Source organism: Phycodurus eques, chromosome 6 (genome assembly GCF_024500275.1).
Source record: "Phycodurus eques isolate BA_2022a chromosome 6, UOR_Pequ_1.1, whole genome shotgun sequence".
Lineage (NCBI taxonomy): Eukaryota > Metazoa > Chordata > Actinopteri > Syngnathiformes > Syngnathidae > Phycodurus > Phycodurus eques.
Genome location: NC_084530.1, coordinates 29,324,713 through 29,348,735, shown reverse-complemented (window position 1 = coordinate 29,348,735; position 24,023 = coordinate 29,324,713). Strand labels below are relative to the sequence as shown.

General features: G+C 43.2%; 4 protein-coding genes across 5 annotated transcripts; 2 read left to right on the top strand and 2 right to left on the bottom strand.

The window, feature by feature from the left end:
• Positions 1-637: 637 nt before the first annotated feature.
• Positions 638-7,785, bottom strand: LOC133404584 (cysteine-rich hydrophobic domain-containing protein 2). 2 transcript variants are annotated; one of them, XM_061680618.1, is made up of 6 exons: positions 7,445-7,785; positions 6,412-6,466; positions 6,159-6,314; positions 6,018-6,074; positions 5,191-5,250; positions 638-3,667 (listed from the first exon to the last, which is right to left on the bottom strand). In XM_061680618.1, the coding sequence occupies exons 1-6, from the start codon at positions 7,702-7,704 to the stop codon at positions 3,617-3,619; spliced, it is 639 nt and encodes a 212-aa protein (XP_061536602.1). In that variant the 5' UTR covers positions 7,705-7,785; the 3' UTR covers positions 638-3,616. The 2 variants fall into 2 exon arrangements, with proteins under 2 accessions (XP_061536602.1, XP_061536601.1); XM_061680617.1 differs by having other exon boundaries at positions 7,397-7,780.
• A 661-nt stretch (positions 7,786-8,446) lies between these two features.
• On the top strand, positions 8,447-9,961 carry rhbdd2 (rhomboid domain containing 2). Its single transcript, XM_061680039.1, is given in 2 exon segments — positions 8,447-8,830; positions 8,832-9,961. Coding segments are annotated over 2 exon segments (930 nt in total). The 5' UTR covers positions 8,447-8,689; the 3' UTR covers positions 9,621-9,961.
• A 355-nt stretch (positions 9,962-10,316) lies between these two features.
• Positions 10,317-14,178, bottom strand: LOC133404069 (OCIA domain-containing protein 1-like). Its single transcript, XM_061679665.1, has 8 exons — positions 14,000-14,178; positions 13,723-13,807; positions 13,005-13,058; positions 12,860-12,907; positions 12,033-12,162; positions 11,775-11,935; positions 10,510-10,671; positions 10,317-10,433 (listed from the first exon to the last, which is right to left on the bottom strand). Exons 1-8 carry the CDS (start codon positions 14,051-14,053, stop codon positions 10,396-10,398), a joined length of 732 nt encoding a protein of 243 aa, XP_061535649.1. The 5' UTR covers positions 14,054-14,178; the 3' UTR covers positions 10,317-10,395.
• Positions 14,179-15,581: 1,403 nt separating this feature from the next.
• On the top strand, positions 15,582-22,483 carry LOC133403762 (sodium-dependent phosphate transport protein 2B-like). The gene is made up of 13 exons (XM_061678964.1): positions 15,582-15,605; positions 16,569-16,653; positions 16,739-16,849; positions 17,879-18,007; positions 18,089-18,232; positions 18,314-18,425; positions 19,490-19,682; positions 19,825-19,920; positions 20,397-20,517; positions 20,592-20,759; positions 20,855-20,971; positions 21,420-21,544; positions 21,640-22,483. The coding sequence occupies exons 1-13, from the start codon at positions 15,582-15,584 to the stop codon at positions 22,171-22,173; spliced, it is 1,959 nt and encodes a 652-aa protein (XP_061534948.1). The 3' UTR covers positions 22,174-22,483.
• The last annotated feature ends 1,540 nt before the right edge of the window (positions 22,484-24,023 follow it).

Genomic DNA, 24,023 nt, shown 5'->3' with positions numbered 1-24,023 from the left:
AACAAAACTAAACTTCTTGTTGAATATGAAGAGGTCGCGTTGACCTAGACTGAATTGTCAATAAAAATGGTAACAGGTTGGGGTATTCAAACTATTGTATTCACCACCAACTGGATTTATGTGGCGAAAGATTCGTGTTCATATTGATTAATAGCCACTTTGATTTATTTACATTTATGAGCTGCCATCCACCAAAAGAAGCAACGATTGCCTCATAGTTACTTCGAAGGACAATAAGATCCTGCACAAAAACAGATTTCAATAAACATCATAAATTATCATCTATACACCACAGTAAAATGTCACCTCAGAACTCAGGTAAAAAGAAAATGTGCAAAATTACCTTTAATGCGTATTACTTTCACAACTCTATTATTATTATTATTATTATTATTTGTGCTTGTTGTTTGCCGTGTAGAACTGCACAGCTTCATACACCTGAGAGCTGCTGTTAATATTTTGACCACTTTTTTTTTTTTTAAGCAACGTGAGAGGAACCTTGTCATCTTTGCAAAAGCAAAATTGTTCACCTTCTGTATTGGATCTCATAAGATTGTCAAAGTTAGTTTACCCAATGAAATCTCAGCTCAGCTCAAAGCTCACAAATCAAACTCGGATACAGAGGACGATGTCCGTAGTCGGTTTCCCCGGTAATTTATTCACGTACACACACCTGCATGTAAGTCATGTACTGGATACATTTGCTCCCCAAAACAAACACAGAAAATCATCGGAAAAGTCTGCACAGCTTTCAGAATCAGTCTGAGATGAACACAGAACGTTTGCATACTGCACCGTTATGCGTCCGCGCTGCACAAATATCTGCAAATGATTTACGACCTCAAGCCTTTCTTGATAGAAAACAAATACACGACGGGCCAATATAGCGTTAAGTCACGACCCAGTAACCTCAAATGATTCAGCACCTGGCCACATTTGGAGTTGGAAGCAAATTTTGTTTCTTCAGCTGGAAGTGAAAGTCTGGAAATCATTATTTTTTTTACATTTAGCTGATTAATACTGAACATTCAGCATATCCGTTAGTTTAAACGTACAGTATACTGAATAGAATGCTAGATGATGAGTCAAACAGGAGATTCAGGGGTCAGATGCGGCCAGCCGCGTCATTTTAGTAGGCCCTCTAAAGCAATAACGTGCGTCCGTCCACTTCACCTTTCTTACTAGACTCGCTGCCAAAACTGCAAATTGTCTTTATTTTTAATAACATTGAGATATTCCACAGTGTTTTTTTTTCTTCATCACCGAACCGCTTATTCAAATACGTTGAAAAATAGTTGAACCAAGTTTTCACGGTCAGTTATCCATCTATTGTGTACTGTATATGCAATAATACGAGCCGGCTGGTCTCCGTCAGAACGGCCGTCTGAGGGAAGTCATAAATCGCAATGTGGCCCGCCGCAGAAGTTTGATCAACAGCCCTGTCTGTAGATTGTGGTAGAATATACCAGGATCTTTTAGAATGATGCCACAATATTCCGTTTCCTCTGGAATGTCAGCACTTTGCATAGAAAAAAATTAAATAAAAAAAAAAAAAAGTTAAAAAAAAAGAGCACATTTTCCAACAATAAGAATCATGACGACTTATGGCGTTGTGCCACTTTCTTGCATCGTTTCCAGCTAAACGCAACGCAAAATGTGACCAGGCTGTGAATCTTGAACGTGCGCTACATACAAAACAACGCAAAGCGGTTGCATGTGTTTACTTCCTTCATTAAAGTGGAATGAAGAGCTGGAAGGGGAAGGCTGGGGTTAATACTGTATCAAACAAAGATTCAAGTATTGTGGGACAACTATAGAAAATACCCTGTCTGTGCTACATTTTTATTGATGATCGATGATAAACCCCTGAGTGTGACCCACATCCACACGCTGCTTACTTCCACAGAGGGATGGGCATCATTGACCAATTGATCGTTAGGAAGCCTGTCCGCCGTGTGGAACGAATTGTTGATGAATCGCCTCTCGAGCGACATTGACTGACTGCAGCCGCGGGGGGCGCTCTCGAGTCGGTCCCGACGGGTTTGCGGCGTAAAGATTCACAAAGGTTGGGAGTTGAGCGACTTGGCGACAACACCTGCGGTCGGCTCAAAACAAGTTTGGAACTTTCAGAAAAAGAGCTAAAAAAAACGTTATTTTTCTCCATCATCAAGAAAATGTAGTCAAATGTCCATCCCTTGTATTGTATAGAAAGTATTAAGCACTTGAATGGTAACAGTGATGACCTTTAATGGGGGACATTTCCAAAGGTCATGGAAAAACAGCTCACGACAGCTGCGGGAATCTTCGCTAATTGGATTGGAAACTCCAAATGAAAACAAGTTCAGCGACTTTTAGTCATTGGCCAGTGCAAGAAACGGTCCGATTTCCACATCTGGGCCACACTCGCAGCTGTAAAGCTCCCTCGGCGCCGTGAAGGATCACATTCACATCCATAGTGTTCCTTTACATGTCACACACGACTACGAACGAAAAGCACTGGAAGCTCCGAAGTTCAAAGGTTGTACGATTTAGAGTTCAATGCGACTCCCCCCCCCACAAAAAAAGTTAATCATTCTTCGACTTCAGCTAGTGTCGGAAGGATTAACACCACACGCGTTTTGCTTTTTTATGCAAGACATATGGAAAGCTGTTTGAGCAATTATTCGCGATCCTCGCCATCCAGGAAGGTCCACGTACGAGTATGCGCTCTGTCCCCACCCAATTCGGAAGCTCGACGTCAAAGATATCGAGTAACGGCTCAACCGGCTTTCCATCCAGACACGCACCGCTTGTTCATTCCAGAAAGATATAACCACCACCAATAGGTGGCAGTATCGCTGTGCAAACACTCTCGTTACATCTCTTTTGGTCCATCACAGATTATCAAAACAGTGAGTAGTTTTATACTTATATGACAGTTAAATGTTTTAAATCCTTGGAGGTTTTAGACAACTAAAAAAAACAATCAAAAAAATGTTCGACTTTGAAGGTCCCACGCTCACACGTCGTCACACACACTGACAAATGAAAAGAACCAAAAAAGGAATAAGATGCCTTTGGCAAAAAGAGGAATTTGAACAAAACAAAAGCCTGCCTGCCTGCCATTCAAAAAAAGAATGCATAATCTGTATTGTGATGTCACACAGAGTTTTTTCACACAGTTGCTTTCACCAAAATGGTTAGAGGGGGGGGGGAGGGGGAAGAGTCATATCTTCCATCACTAGTGGTCTCCCTTGCATGTTGCCATGGTAACTCAAGGCAGGGCATTTGTTGTCCCACAGTGTGAAGCGCAGTCACAAGCGTGCGATCGTCTCCGGGTTCAGGCGACGCACAGCGAAGCGAAGCGACGCCAACGTGACGCTTTCAAAAGCACCGGGCTGGACGCGGTGGCTCGCCGGCGGCCCGGCGTCTGACGGCGCTCCCGTCACCGTCTTCACGCTGCGCTCCAATCTGGAAACCCGCGAGTGTTCAGAGAGTCCCGTTTCCAGCGCTAGTCCTAAAATCCACGGCGCCGACTGCCCGAGGAGGAGAAGTCGTCCAAAAAGAAAAAAAAGAGGGCCGACGTCGCCCCGTAAACAAAAATCTCGAACGGCGACAATTGTGAAGATGCGATCGGCTAGTCGGGTCTGAAGATTGGGATCTTCGGCAGGAATTCTATTAGGATTACCTGACGGTGACGAGAGAAAGAGTCATTTTGAGGCACATTTATTTTTTTGCAACACTTGCTCAGTCTCAATGTTTGCGTGAGACTTACAAAAAAATTCTAACATGAAATTACGGATCAATAAAAACCATATTCACTGGCCAACTTGCACTCAAGTTGTAAAATGTGCAATTCCACCCAGAGTTCTGGAAAAAAAGTTGCCCAAAACTATATTTTTACATATTTCGATCTTTCCTAAAAAGGAGCAGCTGCAATAACTGGTTGAAGATGAAAGTGAGAAAGTAAAGAACATAAACCTGAATGTAACACACAATCCACCTGTTTTTTTGTGCCGATTCTGCCAATTCGTCCAACCGAGCACATCAAACGCCAGACAATCTTACGTCTTATAAGACTAAAACTATAAGATTGTCCTTAGGTCTGACGTGTGTTAATTGCGGATTCGTCCCAATTTTTGGGTCCAAAACAGTTTGGGCCGACAAACTTAAATAATGAACAATAATCAAAGAAGCACCCGAGACGGACAAACGCGGAAACGAATGAAAATGAAAACAAAAGACGTCTCACCCGATCCCATTTTACGGAGAAAAGTGGGTACCCCACACGGCAAGAATTACTTTCCAAAGCAAGTCTTTTTTTTTTTTTTTTTTGGAGAACGTCGCCATTTAACAAGGCTCTCGGCTCCGGCAACCTTCGGAAGTGTTTTTTCTTCGTCTTGTTTTTATTTTTGTTAGATCACGTTTGTTCACGCGAGATTTCTAGATGGGCGGTGGAACAGAATCTTCACAAAAACACCAACGGTTTGAACTCTGTGGGCTCTGGAGCAGATTAAAAATCTTTTAAGAGTGACTACATTATGTTTTGTTCAACGTTATTGAAGCAAAGGAGTATTTCATTGTTTTTACATTTTATTAAGACAGAGGTGCCTTGAGATACAAGTTGAATTCATTCGTTGACCAACAGCTGCATCTCAAAGCATCTTTCGCTATTAAAATGCAAATTCCATTCATCCATTACAGCCTCTCCAAAAAGCAACCTAAAATGTGGCCATATGTATTTTAATGAGAAAAGTAGCACTCTCGAGTGTTCTCTACTCTATAAAACAACATAATTAAATAAGATGCGAAAAGAATCAAAGCGTTTTTGTCGGGCTTTTTCATTCAATTCAATGCACATTGTGCTGGCCTTTCTTGTGCACGCACCTTTTCCACTTGGGGGGAGTATAAAGGCCAATTCATATTTCACGCCGATGACAATGAAGACGATAGAGAAAATGAACGGAAGGATAATGTTTTTACGTTTGACAAAGTTCCATTTTTATATATTTTCAATATGACAAGTTCAAGTTGAACAATGTTAAAATGTTACTTAAAAATTGTCTGCGCAGTTAAGAGTTGTTTTTTTTTTTTTAATAAATTGGAATGTGTTTGACCTTCAAGGTTCCACTGCATCTTTAAATGAAAATACACTTGTTTTTTTTTGGTAGACACATGCTTTGCCAAGTAGCAACAACACACATTACTTACATATTCCATCATGTTGTTGGATTCACACTTTCTTTTGTTCAGTCGCCAATGCAAACACAGCTGCAAATAGATCAAAAATAATGATATACAATACACAAGCGTAGACCTCCAATAAAGTCGGATATTTGTCGATTCCTCCCTCCTATCTTAGCAGCTCGTATTTTGCTGGAATAAGGATGAAACAGCAAAGCTCAGTAAAGCTGCTTTGCCGTTCACGTTCGTCAAAAGGTGAGGATGACGATGATCTACTCCTGCCCTGTAGGGGGCGGTAATGCAACCTACAATGTAGTTGCCAACTGCCAAACAAATAAGGAGAGGAAGCTGAGTCAGCAGAAGAAATGTGGCAGCACGGCGGGGACCCCGCATACTCGCGTTTCGGCACCCACCGATTCACCTATTGACAGTTGTTTTCCAAATGTTTTTTTTTCCAATTTAAAAAATGTTTAAATTGTTTTTTTGCCCCCGCCGCCTTGTGAGTGTTTTCATTTTGCATTTTTGCGTTTGACTATATGTCTCAGTCAATGAGCGGCTAAAAATGTATCAGCCACTGTCGCACAAGTTTTTTTGTTGTTGCCCCACTTCACCAGAACAGCTCATTTGAAAGCTTGCTTGTAAAACATAGCAAACAAAGGAGGGAGGGAGGGACGGATGGATAGATCGCGCAAGAGCAACAAATCCCTGCCGGCCAATCGGCAGACATCAGCGTGTCGACCGCCATCCTTACGCAAGGCCTCAATTAAACACCAGCTACTCTCTGCAGTTGAGTAAGAGGTTAAAAAAAAAATAATAATAATACAAAAACAAGCAGGGGTATCAACTTCACACACCTTATGGTAGAGTCTGCTGTTCTCCCACTCTAGAAGTTTCTCTATAGATCTTCTTGTCTGGAAGATGACAGTGAAAAGTGTGCGCCCGTGAGGCCAGTGTGACGTTTGCGTGCCAATCGTGCGTGCGGGCGCATGCGTTACCCGCTTGCTGAGGCAAATCACAGGCCACAAACTGAAGCCGAGCGTGCAACAGCAGCACAGGCAGCCGCACAGCAGCCAGCGCACGTTGACCGGCAGCGTCTTCTTCAGACAGCCGTTCACACGGTTGATGCTCGCTTTGAATTCCTCGGGTGCCACCTGGCGCGGCGAAGAGTGAAGGGCATTCGTATCGATTATGTGACGCCGTTGGAAAGGAGAACGCTGATCAAACGGCGCCTTTTATGTTGCCACTCACCTTTCCCGTAAGGGCTGACGGAAATTCTGATTCAAATTTGTTGCTGAGTCCGAACCTGTGGAATTAAAAGGAACGTTACAATACTGTATGAAACACCAACAGCCATTACAGAACAATCATAAACATATACGTGGGAATGCTTTAAAGTCAAACAATTTGGTTTTTCAATTTTGTTGTTGTAAAAATAGGTTCCAAATTCAGATAAAAGTGTGACTTGCGAACAATCATGCATGACATCAAAATACTGCGCAACACCTCAGTTCAGTGAGCATTTCTAGGATTAAAAGTCTGCTAATTATAAATGCACCTATTGATGGGTTTTTTTCCCCCCCTGTGGAATTTATCCTCAACTAGTTGCTGAAACTCAGCTATTAGCATTTTTTTTTGGTGCGCTCTTCATATAAAGGCCAAAGTGCCACAAGATGGCAGCACACTGGGACTATTTATACTGATAGGCAAAAAGTCATTTGTGTCGAAGTAAACGGAGAGGGCCTCTTCGCAAAGTCAAATCTCTTAACCTTTATACCACCTCCCCTTGAGCTTTGTGGAAAAAAAACAACAACAAAAAACATTTAGATTAAGAATTAAGTTAGTTTAGAAATCAGAATCACTTAAGTGCCTGCACAGTTAGTCGAGACTTTATGACTATTATATTTTTTCCATCTTAAATTTGAGTATGTATGCCACGTTCAAATGGGGATAAAACCAGGAGGGATAAAATGAAATGTAAGGTTTCACAAACACGACGAGTGTGCTGAACTCATCTGCGGTCTCAAAGTACGAAGAAAGTCGACATTGGACCATTTGAACGGACGTAAAGGCGGAGCGGCGTGCACAAATCTCTGTAAACGTAGGGAACAGCAGGAGCTAACAGGCTAAGCTGGTCCACAGGAGGACGCTAATCAAGTTAGCATCCGGTTAGCAGCCCTCCACGCCGGGCAAATCGTCACGCGACGACGCTGCGACTCTCCCAGCGGCCACTTACACCGTGACGTGGCCGGAGCCTCGCACCAACACCGGGTCCGGGGCGTACTTGAGGAGCTGCTCCTCCGCGGCCCTGTCCTCGTCCTCCTCTTCCTCCTCCTCTTCCTCGTAGATCTCGTCGAAGTCCTCCATCATCGCACGAACGCACGCGGCGCCGACGCGAGACCGCCGGGAAGCGGCTCCCCTTACGAGTGGTAATTGGGCGAAGACGAGGGCGAATCCAGAAGCCAAGACGACAGACAGCTCACATCTCTCGGCGGCAGCGAGCAAGCTCCCGAAGAAAATGTCAACATCCGCTGCAGTCGCCATACGACACCGGAAGAGCGACGCTGGCTAAGACTCCCCGCCAAGCTCGCGCTCATGAAACTCACTCATTTCCTGCCATTTCCCTCCGCATGAAAATAAACACACACACACTGATTTGGATCGAGCGCCACCTTGACATACACAAAAGTATGCATGCATTTCTTTCTGGAGTAAACCAGCCCCCCCCCCCCCGTTTTTTTTGTGAGTAGCCCACTAACAACAAAAATGTTGTCCATGGACTTATTTTGGGGAGTTTTATAAGAAAAACAATGCACGAGATGTAAAACACATTGACCGAAATGGACCTTTATGAATACTTCGACGACTAATATATAAAATCCTCTCGTTACTTGTCCTCGGAGTAGATCACGTTCATCACGGGCAGCTTGTGAAGAGCAACACATGCACGTGGCAGGACAACAGCTAGCTTCTCTTATTTCAATTCAAACTGAGGACAGTGGCACAAATTATATTAAAAAAAATAGACATTTGTGGCAGCCATACTGACGAAACAACAACCCCCAAAAAAAAAACATTTGCACATTGCGGTTTTTGAAAAAGATCAATTACCGCGACCCTTCTATCACACCATTCCGTGACATTCAAATTTAGCGGCGTGAGGGCGGAACTTGTACCGGAAATGAGTTCACAATAAAGCTTTGCAGCTAGATGCCGCTCGAAACTAATAAGCAAATATGTCGTATTTTGAAATGTGGAACCGGAAATACTTCCACAGACACGCTTTTTCAGACCCTAGACCAAAACGAAACGCGAACATTCCCGTAGTGTAGTTTAAAATAATAATAATAAAACTATATATTATTTTTAATTGAACAATAATGCGTAATATACGTACGCACTAGCCTGCGCCGATCAGAAGATTTGTAAACTCCAAACTTACTTCCGGGGTTTTTCGCCGATTTCCGGACTACTTGTTTGAACAAACGCGCTTAGTTTTGACTTTCGTGTTGAACCTCACGAGCTAAAGATGCGCACGGCTCATTTAAGGTCGGTTTTCAGAGAGGCGTTTCCTGTGGTGACGAGCGGGATGTTCGTGGTCAGCCTCGCGTCGTGTGCGGCCTTTGGCCTCCAAAGCTACTTGGACTTGTCTCAGGGGAGCCTCAGCGTATGGGGCGAGTGTTTTTGTCCGGGGGCACGTGCACACCCTCTTCACGTTCCCTTTCTACCACAGAAGCCTCACCCAGCTGCTCCTCAGCATCTGCACCATGGTGTTCCTCAGCGGTAGTTTGGAGAAAGGATTTGGCACCGTTCGCTTCCTGTTTGTGTGCATCCTGATGTCCACCATCACAGGTTTGTTGTACGCCTTCCTGGATCTCCTGCAGGGGCGCAACAGGCCCACGGGGGGCTTGGTACCGATGGCCCTCGCTTGTGTGGCCCTCACCACCACGCGCACAAAAATGACCAAAGGGTTCCTCTGCGGCGTCAGTTTCCCCACCATGGCTCTCCCGTGGGTGTTCGTCCTCATGACCAGCGTGCTCATTCCTCACACGGCTCTCCCCTGCAGCATCATCGCCACTCTCGTCGGATGGATGCACGGAAGAGGATGGTTCTCCTTCGTGGACCTCACGGAGGCCAGGGCAGGTCTCGTGGAGAAGACGCCGCCTCTCCGCTTGCTGAGGCGCATTAGCGTGGCGCTGTTTGTCCCAGCTTCCGCCGAGGACCGGCGGAAGACACTCCTTCCTCAAATAAACCCAACACCGGGGTCCTACCCGGTGCAGGCCTACGCGCCGAGTGCAGACGTGGCGGTTAGTGGCTCTGCCGAGATGCATGAGGGTTGGTTGAACGCTGCCACTGCAGCATCTGGACCTGCACTTTTCTCTAATCCTCATGTCTCTGCAACGGGCGTCAGTGGGACGAGTCACGGACACAACTGCGCACACAGCCACGGCCAGCTATAGTTTTTTTTTTTTTCCTTCCTATATGCGCTTACAGGGGGGAAAAAAATATGCATTGTAATGTTCATGTTGTAAATACAGGTTTAGAACTGAGAAAGGGTGGTCTGTTTTTGGAGATCACATGGGTCAAAATAAAGGAATCTTATACAAGTTCATAATACACTCACATCTGTCAATTAGCGCACACCACACAAGAAATTATAAAATATCAAACTGAGGAAAAATACTATCAACTCAGTTTGTAACGTCCACGTCTTCATTTGCTTTTGTAATGTTCAATTGTAAAGTGACTTAACGGGCACCCTGTATATTTTGAATTGTAATATGTACTATGCATATTAAAAATAAAGACATCATATAATACATGAGAGTTAAGAGTTCCGCAGCTTAAACTGCTGCTGCTTTTCCCAGTTTTAAATTCTCCACCCAAGGAGCATCGCAATCTCGTCTGTTCTTCACTTTCACTTTAATCAAAATCATGTTCATTCATTATTTTTTTCAATAAGCTCCATGTTGATTTGCTTTTGAATTTTCTCTCTTTTTAAAAAATAAAATCTGCACACATTGCAGTTGGATCACTACTCAGATCTGCTCTGCTGATACGCACATCTTCAAATTGAGTTGATGATGCAACATAGGAAGCGTATTTGTGCAATATTCAGCTTTTGTGTGAAAAATTTAAATCGATAAACAGAACACTTCAAGCACTTTGGTTTAATTGACTCAGATGTCAGACTGTGTCACAAGCTCAGTGAAGCACATTTTTACTCAAAAAAACTCATTCTTCCCAGGTGTCTCCATAGATATTCTTCTTCTCTGAAACAAAAACAAAAATGATTCAACTTATTTTCATAAAAGATGACTTCTTGAGTTGTTTTTAAATTTTTTATACCACTTTTTGTCAGTCTTTCTGGCTCCCTTTCAGGGGGTGTTTTGAGCAGCGACTCTGCCTTCTGGGTGAGTGTGACCTCATAGTTCTCGCGGTTTTTCAGCCGGAGGTCCTCATAGAGGATGGACTTCCTCTTGGGTTCATTTTCTTCCTCATAGGACTGAACTGGAGTTGACAATAGGACAAGGTGTTCATACTGTAAATCAACTCAACAGCCAGCCTCAACAGAGAACGACAAAACAGAGCCTCCTACATGTTTCACAGTAGGTGAAACAACACACAGTGTTCTTTTCTTGGTATACTTCAAGTTGATAGGGCCTTGGCAAAAAGGCTCCGATTTGGTCTCATCTGTCCAAAGGACATTCCCCCAGAACCTTTGCGGCTTGTCAATATACATAGTAGCAAATTGGTCTCACTCTTTTATGATTTGCTTAAACAGCGGTGTCCTTGGTTGTCTCCCACGAGATCCAATTTGGCTCAAAACGACGACAGATGGTGCGATCAGACACCGATGTACCTTGGAGTTCACCTTGAATTTTCTTTGGAGGTTGTTCTGGGTTCTCTGTTTGCCTTTCGTATCTGAATCTTCAACTTATCACCCCTCTTTCTTTGAGCCAGGTTGGCTGCGGTCTGGTACACCTTAAAACCTCTGAATATGTGCAACTGTAGTCACAGGGACATCAAGCTGCTTGGAGATGGTTTCTTTTCTTATTTCCAGCGACAATTCTCTCGCTTTCTGTGGTCCACGTTCAGTGTTGTACACACCTTGTCACCAAATAGGACACCGATTACTTGTTACACCCTTTAGATAGGCCGACTGACTGCTAAGTTTGTTAATGCTAATTCTGGGACACATCTTATTGTAACGTCCCCATCTTTTTCAGGGGTACCATCAGTTTTGTCCAGGCCAGTTTACTCAGTTTGTTTCTAAAAAGATCCTGTTGAACCACAATTCAAGTGCAATGTCTGATTTTCATTGCTCATGTATTGCTTTTGTCAGTTTCAAGTTATTGCAGTGACCATTGTGTTTTTCTTTCACTCATAAACCAGCAGCAATTTTGTCCACGTGGACTTCTATTCATCTTGTGATGAAAATGAGATAAATTATCTACAGTAAACAGGCTTGACTAAACAAAACATAACCACCCACTTTCTATCCATCCATCCATTTTCTACCGCTTATCAGCCCCACTTTCTATTGTTATTCAAAAGCTAAATACGAGCCAAGACTTAAATTGAATGTGATGTCACGCATTCATCCGTGTTACCTGGTACATCAAAGTCATCTGCTCGTCTCGTGGAAACTGGTGCTTCTGGATTAAATCCATATCCACGTTCTGCACTGGAATCTGGCGTCTCTGCTGGCTGGAACATGGTGTCATAGCTTGGACTGGTAGGATCACTCAGCTCTGACTGAGCACCTTTAGGACTAGACGGGAGAATTGCAAAATGCTATTCAGGGCCTGCTTTAGAGGTTTTTTTTGGGGGTACATTTTTTAAAGTGTGGCGTGGGTGGTAGTACACACAGCTGTGGAGACAGTCCCGTCCTCTGTCTCAGGGCCTCTCCCAGAGGAGAGTTGTCCAGCCTCTTGAACTTCTCCTGACACATCCTCATGTAAGACATCTTCCCTGCCAGGTAGCCGCAGAAGCCGGCAACTGGAGGACACACCACGTCAGAACTTCCATTCAGAACAGTTTGTTTTGCAATATCCAATACAACTAATAAATAGTCTTTTACTTCTTCTCCATTGTTGTGTGACATCGGATTACAGAAACTTCAACTGCAATAATTATACAGTACATACCTTCCTAAAATAATGGCCTTAGTCATTTAATGCTGTCGCCTACATCCTCAATCAAACAGAACATGCAATTGTACTCCTAGAAATTATTAATATATTATTTGGTAAAGTGTTTGTGTGTGTGCTATCTACACAGAAATACGAAACAGGACTTGGACAGTTATTTTAGGAAGGTACTATTGTGCACAATATGTACAACCTTTCAAGAAATGGTCACTTTAAAAAAAAAAAATAATAGTCGCTTTCATTAACTGTTTGGAGCAATTTTACGAGTTCATTTTTGGGTCATTACAAAGTACTCTAAGTTTTTAACCTTTGCAAATGGAAAAAAAATATTTGCAATGGGGCTTGAATAATTTATATATATATATATATATATAATAAACTAAAGAATTAAAGCTAACATTTAAGATGGAATTGAATTCCCTCTGGGATCTGACTTCATTGTTTTTGTTGTAACTTACAACATTTGATAGTGAGAAGCATTTGAACAAACATTGTTGCATTTGTGTTAAACAGCAAATGTTGTCCCATCTAGTCTTCAAACTTACAAGCCACTTTAGGAAGCGACCCAAACCTTGGAGATGCAGCGAGAAACCCTAAACGGAATCAGAAATAAAAGAAAACAATTTATTAATGATAACCATCATCCATTTATGCTTTATAGGACTGCATAGGTATTGTATGGGTTCTTACCTCTGGCAACCAAGGCTTGAGTGATGGCCATGCTCACCACAGAGAAGGGCACCGCTGCAAGGGAAGCATAAGAATAAATGTAATCACCGAAATACACACTTTCAGAACATATAGGGTACACGCACACTAAAAGGTATTAATTCAGAAGCACTCTTTGAAACTTTGTTAAAACATTTTTTTTTTTTTTTTTTTAGCATTTTTTGGTTTGTCGTCTATTAGCAAAACTGTGGGAACAAGTTGTTTTGATGGCATAAAAGTCTCGCATCCAAGTACTAACCAAGCCCGACTCGGTTTCGCTTCCGAGAACAGAGGAGATCGGGCGTTTTCAGGGTAGTATGGTCAGAAGCATTAAAGTCAAGCCAACGCTAACTAACTCATTATTTAAAACAACCGGTGACATGATTTCTTTTTATTTTTTTTAGTACAAGCAATATGCAAGTTAAAAGAGGGAAACGATTTTGTGTGTAGATTAGCTTACTAATTTTGCACTCTATTTTTATTTGAATTGACAGAAAAAAAATACAACCATCAGTCCTTCCAGTTTAAATGGCTTACATATATTTTTTTCATTTTTCAAAGTACAAATCACCATGTTATAGAATATAATCAACATTGAAAGACATGCAAATAATAAAGGAAACAAAAGACATTCCATTATATAAAGACATCTGTGAGACTTTAAGAAGTAATAACAATTTTAAATTTCAAGCAAACTTACACCTGTACCAAAAGCTTTCCTTGTTGCACTCCCTGAACACTCTCTTCTCCTCCTCCGTGGGGATGTAGTCCGTGGCCACGGGCGCCTGCCAGGGGCCAACCACAGACACTTTTAATCTAGTTACCGCACACTCAGACAGTATTCATCATAAACTCGTTGGAAAGGGTTTCGAGGCGGCTGGTGGTGCGCGACCAGTCCTCCTTCGGAGCTAGCAGGTTAATGCGTTAGCACAAGCCGTGGTGCTCGGGTCACGTTTGTTTATCGGCGTGCTGCTAACCTGTGCTCCTTGGCGCTGTCGCTCCTCGTTAAAAGCCGCGGAAATGGACGACATGTTGTTGGGGGGGAAACGAGCAACGGCGCGCTCGGTAGCCTTCAATGCATGTGAAAGAGCCGCAAAAGCAGCCGCCGCAGAAGGACTGGCGCGTGTACCGCTCCGTACAATGTCATCGCTAGCTGGGACCTAACCCGGAAATGAAAAGGTGACATTTGTAGCTTGGCCGTGCTCGAGTCACAAATCGAATTCAAAAAGCTATAAATATTTCTAACACATTTTTACTTGTGTACATTACATCGAGGAAGAAACCGTTTAATGATGATATAAAATCTATATTGTTTGTGCATGTCTCACAAAATTATTCACGACTACCCTCTACCGGTTCAATTCATTACTGCAGAAACTTCTTGAATTCAGAAGCATTGTTCCAAAAGTAATTCGTTTCTGGTACATACTGTCACTGCTAATAACGCGGTCATGTTAGTGAATCATCGAGGACAGCAAAAAAAAAAAGAAAAAAAAGGCCAGGTTCAAGTTTACGTTAGCTTTATTTAAGATTAAGCGCATGCGTGAAACATAACATTAGTTAATTGCGTTTTTAACTGTCCGTTTTCAATAGCGCTAATCATGCTAAATGAGCTGGAGGCTGGAGAGAGATGGATATTGATGGATGCAACCTTCATTGTATATGCACAATATCAATTACAGGAATGTGGAAAAATGAAATAGATTTTTGGACCAGATTTACATGAGGAAAGCTAACTGGAAATGAAATCAAATCTTACAATAGCCCAGTGTGGCACCCGAATGCTGCTGTGTCACTGAATTTGGAAATGAGTGACTCTGGAAATTCACATCGCCACAGCCAAACTTGGTACAAGTGCAGCAACACAAAAGGCCAAAGCGTCCAATCCAATTCAAGCCACATAAAAACAACAGAGTTTACCAAATTGCTGTAAATTTCATAAAACACATGGGATATAAAACAATGTAACATTACAGAAGAGGGTAAATATAAAACCGGTTAAAAACATAAAAACATGACACCAAAATAAGAAATAAATAATCAGCTCCTTTTCAAGGACTTAAAGCTGAAAATAAGTGAATATATTATACAGTATGTGACTCTTGCAAACTATGTGCAAAGCTAGAATTTTCATGGAGGAGAATTATATCACGTTAGCAACAGGATCCCTGTGGTCATTTTGTTCTAATCAAAATAGAATTTTTTTTAAGTACAACTGACTCATTTAAAAGTCCAAATTTAGCACATTGTGGTGTCGGCGAATGGGTAACTCTATTAAGAAGATCAATAGTGGGCTACAATCATCAACACACACACGCAAAATAAACTGTGTCAGTCGGATGCACTGGGATAGCCGGACAGCAGGTCCATCACTGTCAGGTGCAACAATGTGAGTTGGACTGCAACACACGCCACAGCAGAGATTCCAGGAACTCGGCGAGGCAACCAGCAAGGTGTGTTCATCTTATCTGGGAGCGCTCTGAGCCGACCCTCCTTCACCTTCACACTCCACCTGTGTGGACGCAGCATTTGCAAATCTCAAGGCGGCAGACAGGCAGCATGGACGCACTCAAGCCGTCTGGGGTGAGGACACGACTTTGCATCTTATTCATTTTGGAGTTTTTCAATGAAAGTCTTTTCTTTCTTCTTCTTCTTTTTCTTTCTTTTTTGCTGTGGCAAGATATGGAACCCCCCCCCCCCCCCAAAAAAAAAAAAAAAAACCACACACACTGTGTATATTATATTTGTGCGCGTGTCCATTCTGTTCACCCCACTTGTGTGATTTGTAACAACTTTACAGAACAACAAAACTCCTTTGAAGTACTCAGATTGCTTGTTACACCGTATCTTGGTGAGCAACGCTTTTCAAGGATGGTCGACATAAAAACGAAGAAAAGGAACAGCCTTTTTTGGTGAACACGATGAGAGCGAAGACAAGAGTTCCATTGATTTGCAGTAAACATCCATGCAGATGGGTTGTTTTATTACATTTAGCAAAGTTCAAGATTTGTTGGGTTTGTTCTACGAACACTGAATTTGAGCACAACTGGTGCATGGATCATTTTATGCACCGATATAATATGTAGCCTAGCTGTTGAGAATGAGCATTTTTCTTTTCAATTACAAAGGGTTTGGTGAATGCGTGCATGAACCGCTGCATTAGATCACACCGTTAGTAAGTTAATGAATACAATAGCAGCAAATATTTAAGGGGCATACTGCTGAGAGAATCCTTGTTGTGACTGTAACCATTTAAAAAAAAAAAAAAAAAAAAAATGACAGAAAATTAAAAAAAAAATCCAAAATGATTTAAAGATGACTATGTGTGTGAATGTAAGATTTTAAAAAAAAAGAGAAAATCAATTCAGCTTCATTTCCTTGCCGTGGTGATGTGCTAATGGAATTTTCCTGTGGCCGCTGACGCCGCGTGACCATGTGATCAATACCCGCCGGCATGTGAGTGGGTGAATGCGTGTGATATAAGCCACAAATATTAGCCATTTTTTAAAAATGAAGAATTCAAATGGCAATGCTGTAAGGGGATAGCGTATTGGAATATTAATAGTGAATATTGATATTATCTTTCTCATTTTTCAGCCTCAGCATCACAATGAAAGGAATGACAGCAAAGGTAAGCTGCGGAACAGGAGAGTCCTTGTGCAAACAAATGATGACATCACAGCAGTAGCGACTGTTCCTTGTCAATGTGCGAGCAGAGCAAAAAGGGAACCTTGCACACTCGACCCTGGCACTGGTGGATGGGCAGCCAGAGGACGGAGACCCTTGGGATCTGCCCGAGCTGAAAGACACGGGCGTGCCATGGTCGGGTGAGGAGGAATTTGGACGTACATTTCTAATCAGGGATTTTGAATTGATATGACTGCTACACCGCTACCGCCGTGCAGTTCCGTCATGAAGGGATCGATAAAACTGCAGCGTACGTTGAAGGGCGTTGGGCGTGTGCACATTTGGTGCCATATAATGACGAATTAATGATAAGCGCGACATGAATATATTGATAATAAAGGTTTATCATTAATTGGTTATCGTGTAAGTCTGAGTGCAGACAAAAAAAAAAAAAGATACATTGACTTCACTCAAAAATAAACAAACAAAATTTTTTTTAACCAGATCCGCACTATTGTATGTTAACAAAAAATACAAAATGAGAAAAAAAATGTCAGAATTGAAGAAATTTAATATTTAGTATTTGGGTGAAACCTTTGAGAAAACCATTTAAAGCACAGGTGTCAAACTCAAGGCCCGGGGGCCGCATCCGGCCCGCCACATCAATTTATGTGGCCCGCGGAAGCATATCAAGTGCGTCGACTTGATGTTTCTTGCTAAAATAACAACATTGCAAATCGTCTTCCCTTTTAGATAACGTTGATTGCAAACATTTTTGTTACCAATCCCCATTTCAAAATAAACCGAATTAACAACTTTTTACTGGCTTCAAATATAGTTAACCATCGATTTTTTTGTGTTTATGTAATAACATGAGGCAATTGTACATTTACTGTACATGTATACTCCGAGGGAAACCATAACTACGACGTGGCCCGCGGAAAAAATGAGTTTGACACCCGTGATTTAAAGTGAAAACACACACACAAAACAATGTAAAGAATTTCTTTTAGGCCGTCTTTATCAGCCCCCCATCTCGACGCCATTTCAAAATAAACTAACTGGATTATTATTATAGTCTGGCAGTTGAGGGCGCCTCTCTCGCCCAAGGTCCGCTGCGACAGACTCCAGCACAACCGAGAGCAGAAGGAGAAGGAATATTACCTCGGCAAGGGCAGCGCGTCTGCCTCACACTTCAGTGTGATGTTTCATTTTCTGTATTTTGTCAGCTTTGGACACCAACGGGAAGGTGCTGAGGGTGTCGGTGTCCGTGGCGAAACTGGTCGCGCTGCTGGGCCTCCTCTACATGTTCATCTGCTCCCTCGACATCCTCAGCTCGGCCTTCCAGCTCGTCGGAGGTGAGCGTACGAAGGCGTGACACGCTACTACGCTGCGTTCGGACAACAAAACAACACGCTTCAACCGCCTCGTCCACGCAGGCAAAGCGGCAGGCGACATTTTCCAAGACAGCGCCGTCCTGTCCAACCCTCTGGCCGGTCTGGTCATTGGCGTCCTGGTCACCTTGCTGGTTCAGAGTTCGTCCACGTCGTCCTCCATTGTCGTCAGCATGGTTTCCTCTGGATGTGAGCACCGGCGCACGCGCGACACACTTCCACGCTTGAGGAGACGGTCACGAATTTTGCAATTTGTTTATTTTTGAGCAGTGCTAACAGTCCAACTGGCTGTTCCCATCATCATGGGGACCAACATCGGCACCTCCGTCACCAACACGCTGGTTGCCATGACGCAGGCTGGGGACCGCAGTGTCTTTCGCAGGTAACGACTTGACATCTCGTGCAGGCGTGGGAAACCTACGGCACGTGGACCGTATACGGCCCACATGCAATTCTACAAACAAATAAAACCTCAGAGAGGCTCTTATAAAAAGTCCAAAATGGTTTAACCCCCAAATGCTCATTTGTTCAACAGACAACTTTGCATGGCTTACGATGGCGTTCCCTTTGGTTTTTTTTTTCCAAAGCACAAAATAGAATCCTACAAGTTTCATATCATTTCACCTTACAACACTACCCTTAAAAATAAACGCCTTGCAGATGATTGGACCATGAAAAATGGACCCTAAGTGCGCCGACGCTTCTGATTGGTCTGGTCACGTGCCAGTCTGCCGCAGTGTCAAACATGACATATTTTTCCAAACATGACCTCAAAGTGCCATCTGGTGGTGCAATCTAATAGTTTGTTTGAGATTTTGAAAAGGTTAGATTCATAGTTACACTGTTGAACATATAAGGTGAAATAATCTTTGAAATTTTGGACTTTTTATGAAACATTCACATGTCTAAGTTGTGCACATTTGTCATTTGGTTAACGTGGCATGGTATAGTGGTTTTCCACATACTGTATAAAGCAACAAACACATTTATTAATTGCTATTTCATGTTTTGTTATCAGTTTATTACTGTGTCAATAACAAATATGTCGTCAAATCCTAAATAATCATCTATGGTTTTAATCCACTTGTTTAGACAGCCAAGGGTGTACGGTTCATAATAACGGAAACGGCTGCTGATTGTAAAAAGCCCCCCCATCATCATCGAATGGGTGGCTTTATTTCCCTTCCTTTCTCGGGTTGTCCAGAAAGATTTCAATAAATGTCATGTTTTGGTGAACCGTATCAACTAAAGGCTCGTGATAATGTCTCTGTTGTTGCTGGAGCGGCTCAATAAATCAACCGGTGTGTCATAAAACATACACAATAATCCTAATCTCGAGAGATACGCTAATATAACACGGCAATGTATGTCGCTACCAACAGAAGCGAACAAAGTTCTTTGCGCCTGGCATTTATCTAAATTGCGCTTACGACTGTGCTGACGCAGGGCGTTTGCAGGGGCCACAGTGCACGACTTCTTCAACTGGCTGTCGGTTCTGGTGCTGCTGCCTCTGGAGGTCGCCACCGGCTACTTGTACGAGGTCACCAAGCTCATCATCGACTCCTTCCAGATCCAGAGCGGAGAGGCCCCCGACCTGTTGAACGTAATCACCGACGTCCTCACGGATTCCATTATAAAGGTAAAAGCTGATTGATTTATGTTGCTGTTACACAAGTGTGAAACAAAGTGAAACTGTGTTGATTCAAACGGAAAACTGCAATGAGGTCGATTATAATTACGATGGCACATTTCTGCATGTTGTGCGTTTCCCTCTGAGACAGTTGGACAAGTCCGTCTTAAGCGAAATAGCCACCGGAGATCCAGCAGCTCGGAACAAAAGTCTCATCAAGAAGTGGTGTGAAACTTATAGCAACGTGGTAAGATCAAACATCATGGACGCAACAATACAAGGTGTCTCCAAAGTGACTGTACACTTGCTTTTTTTTAAATTTCGTATCGCTTTGGACAGAAGTGAGGCCATCAGCATTCGACAGCTTCGACTGTCGAATGCTGGGGTGAGGAGGCTAAACATGCTTACAATAGTTGATTACTATTTATTACATAGGAATATTATACACAAATTTGGAACAGATTTGAGCACGAATCATGGAGGTGGACACACGTGATTTTTTTCTTTCGCGGGCCACATAAAATGATGTGTCGGGCCGGATCTGGCCCCCCGGGCCTTGAGTTTGACACCTGTGACCTAAGCTGTCGAATGTGGACGGCCATCACGTCTGTCCCAATGATACCTGTAACGGAATCGAAAAAAAAAAAAAAGGGAAATGTACTGTGACTTTTGGGACGCCATATAATTGCTCGAAATGCTCTTTAAACTGCGGCTGACTTTCAGAGCACAGTAAATGTCACCGTTCCCGGTCCAGAGAACTGCACCTCTCCTTCAATGTGCTGGCTCGACGGCAACTACACCTTCACGCTGAAGAACATTTCGCAGACGTACAACATCGCCAAATGTGAGCGCGACGCCCCACAAAGTCCTTCACCGAAGCGTGTACTGGACATAGCGTCTGTATGCGTGTGCTGTCAGGCGATCACCTCTTCGTCGACGTGAACCTGTCCGACCTGGCGGTGGGTCTGATCCTTCTGGCTCTTTCTCTGCTGGTGTTGTGCTCCTGCCTGCTGCTTATTGTCAAGCTGCTCAACTCCATGCTCAAGGGTCAAGTGGCCATGATCATCAAGAAAATACTCAACACTGGTGAGTGGGTGCGCTAGGTTTGCTTCTACAGCGCAACGCATTCCGTGTGACTGGTGACGGTGTCGTACGCTAACACTGTTCGTTCACCTGTGCAGATTTCCCATTCCCCTTTGGATGGATCACAGGGTACATTGCCATTTTAGTCGGAGCCGGAATGACGTTCATCGTGCAGAGCAGCTCTGTCTTTACCTCCGCTATCACTCCACTTGTTGGTGAGGCTACTCCTCCGTCATCCATCCATCCATCCATCCATCAATCATCAACCCATTCATCCATTCAACCTCCATGCAGTTGATGTTTCTCCACCACTGCGCCATTAATCCATCCACCCTCCTCTTTTCATCCATCCACCCATTCATTAACCTGCCCCACCACCGTCCACACGTCAATCAACTGGTCATCTATTTCTCCTCCCATCAATCCAACTAACTACCAATCATCCAACTATCTACCCAACAACCCGAGTATCCTTCCTTCCGCCATCCATACTGACCGATGCATACTACATTCAGCGCTTAAAAATAAATAAATAAATAAATAAATCTCTCTATTGGGCTTATCAATTGGAAACAGGAATCGAGAAGAAAATAGGCACATTTACATTTAAAGTGATTGTTTATGAGCATTGTCAAGGGGCCTGCCTTGTGCGCACACCTGCAGGTATTGGCGTCATCAGCATACAGAGAGCATATCCATTGTCTCTTGGTTCCAACATTGGCACCACCACCACCGCCATCTTGGCAGCCATGGCCAGTCCGGGAGACACATTGGGTAACGCACTGCAGGTGAGTCGTGTCTCACAAACACGATGTTTGGCAGAAGAGGCCTTTCGGTGATTGACCTGCATGCTAATAACAAAGTGCACTGATGGCTTCTCCAGATTGCCCTCGTACACTTCCTGTTCAACATCTCTGGCATTATTCTGTGGTATCCGATTCCATTCACCCGATTCCCCATCCGACTGGCCAAAGGCTTGGGAAACATCACGGCCTCCTACCGCTGGTTTGCTGCAGTCTACATCATCTCCTGCTTCTTCCTTCTACCGCTCCTCGTCTTTAGTCTGTCGCTGGCCGGATGGCAGGTCCTGGTGGGCGTGGCGTGCCCACTCGTGGTCCTTCTCGTCGTCGTCGTGGTCATCAACGTGCTGCGGAAGAGGAAGCCCGGGTGTCTGCCGGCAGCGTTGCGGTCTTGGGACTTCCTCCCGCTTTGGGCTCACTCTCTGGAACCCTGGGACAAAGTGGTGGGTGTGTTCACTGCCAAGTGTTGCTGCTGCTGCAAATGCTGCAACGCCGTTGGAGATCAAGGGTGCGACAACAAGACACAAGCGTACGACAACCCTGCAATGTGCGCAGAGAAAGAGGTGGAAAATGAGATCAGGATCGAGTTAAACAGTCTGAAAATCACCAAACTTTGAGTTTTCCTTGCATGTTGAATGCAACAAGGCACATTATTGCACAACATTAACATATTATTTATGTCTTCGCTTGTAATGTAATGTAATGTAAACTGGACAGTGGCGTAACTTTGAGCTGACTCTAGCGAATGCCTGACAATAATATACATTAAATCTACAGTACAAATGATATTACCATATCTGTGTGCAGCTTTAACTCCCACTTTCTTTCCATTTCTAACTATAGTCAGTGTTTCTACATTTCCGTCATCGTTTGTATTTTGTAAATTTGTTCACTGTAAAAAACAAACAAAAACAAAAAAACACACTGACCGGTATTTCACACACCTTTTTAAGGTGTAAAATGATTTTGTAATTATAAAAAGTGATTATATTCAAAGAATATGCTGTTTGAAATTAGATGAATGTCCATCTCAATAAAGCTTTTTAACTTTAACCTTGTGTGTCAAGTTTGGGCTGTAGGTTTTGTTTTTACAATATCTACAAACCTCAATTCTAATGAAGTTGGGAGGTTGTGTAAAAACGTAAATAAAAACAGAACACAATGATTGGAAAAATCCAACTGAATAGACGACAAAGACAAGGTATTTAATGCTCAAACTGATTAACTTAGTTTTCTTTTGCAAATATTGTCTCACTTTGAATTTGATGCCTGCAGCACGAGCTAAAGAAAGCTATGACGGGGCATGTTTACCACTGTGTTACGTCACCTTTCCTTTCAACAACACTCAATAAACGTTTGGGAATTGAGGACACACATTTTTGAAGCTTCGAAGTTGGAATTCTTTCCCATTCTTGCTCGATGTACAGCTTCAGTTGCTCGTGGCGTGTCCACTCGTGGTCCTTCTCTGTTGTCGTATTGTGTGCTTCGTAATGCGCCTGCACATGTTTTCAGTGGGAGGCGGGTCCGGACTGGCACGCCAGTCTAGTACCCGCACTCTTTTACTACGAAGACATGCTGTTGTAACACATGCAGAATTTGGCTTGGCATCGCCTTGCTGAAATAAGCAGGGACGTCCCTGAAAAGGACGTTGCTTGGATGGCAGCATATGTTGCTCCAAAACCTGCATATAGCTTTCAGCATTAACGGTGCCTTCACAGATGTGCAAGTTACGCATGCCATGGGCACTAACACACCCCCATACCATTACAGATACTGGCTTTTGAACTTCACGCTGATAACAATCCAGATGATCTTTCTCCTCTTTGGCTGGGAGGACATGACGTCCATGATTTCCAAAAGAAAACGATGAGCCTTTCGTGATTGTGTATAAAAGGAACATCCCCGAAAGGCTCACCTGTTGCCAATTAACCTGTTCACCTGTGGTATGTTCCAAACAGGTGTTTTTTGTTTAGTTTTTTTTTAGCATTCCTCAAATATTCTTTCAAGGGTAATCAGTTTGAAGATTAAATACCGTGTCTTTGTGGTGTATTGAATTGAATACAGGTTGAAAAGAATTTGCAAATCATTGTAGTCTGTTGTTTTTCTTCTCCATTTTACACTAAGTCCCAACGTAGTTGAATCAGTTTACTGCTCCTATTAATAATGCACATCCCGGAAGCTCAACATGTCTTGTCACATGTTATGGAACAATGTGCATGAGCTGAGCGATATGCATGAACATACAATGGATGAGTAATTTGTCACTATGGACTCACCCACTCTTTACTCACTCACTATCACTTGCAGGAACCACCGAGAGCGCCCACACGCAAGAGCACACGTGCGCGCGCACAACACGCACACACGCTCGTGCGCAGGACTTCTCATGGTGGTCTTTTCAGTTGATAAGGCAGCAGCACGTACGACTGTGACGCAGTGTGTCAAGTGAGCACAGGTTAATCTTGCT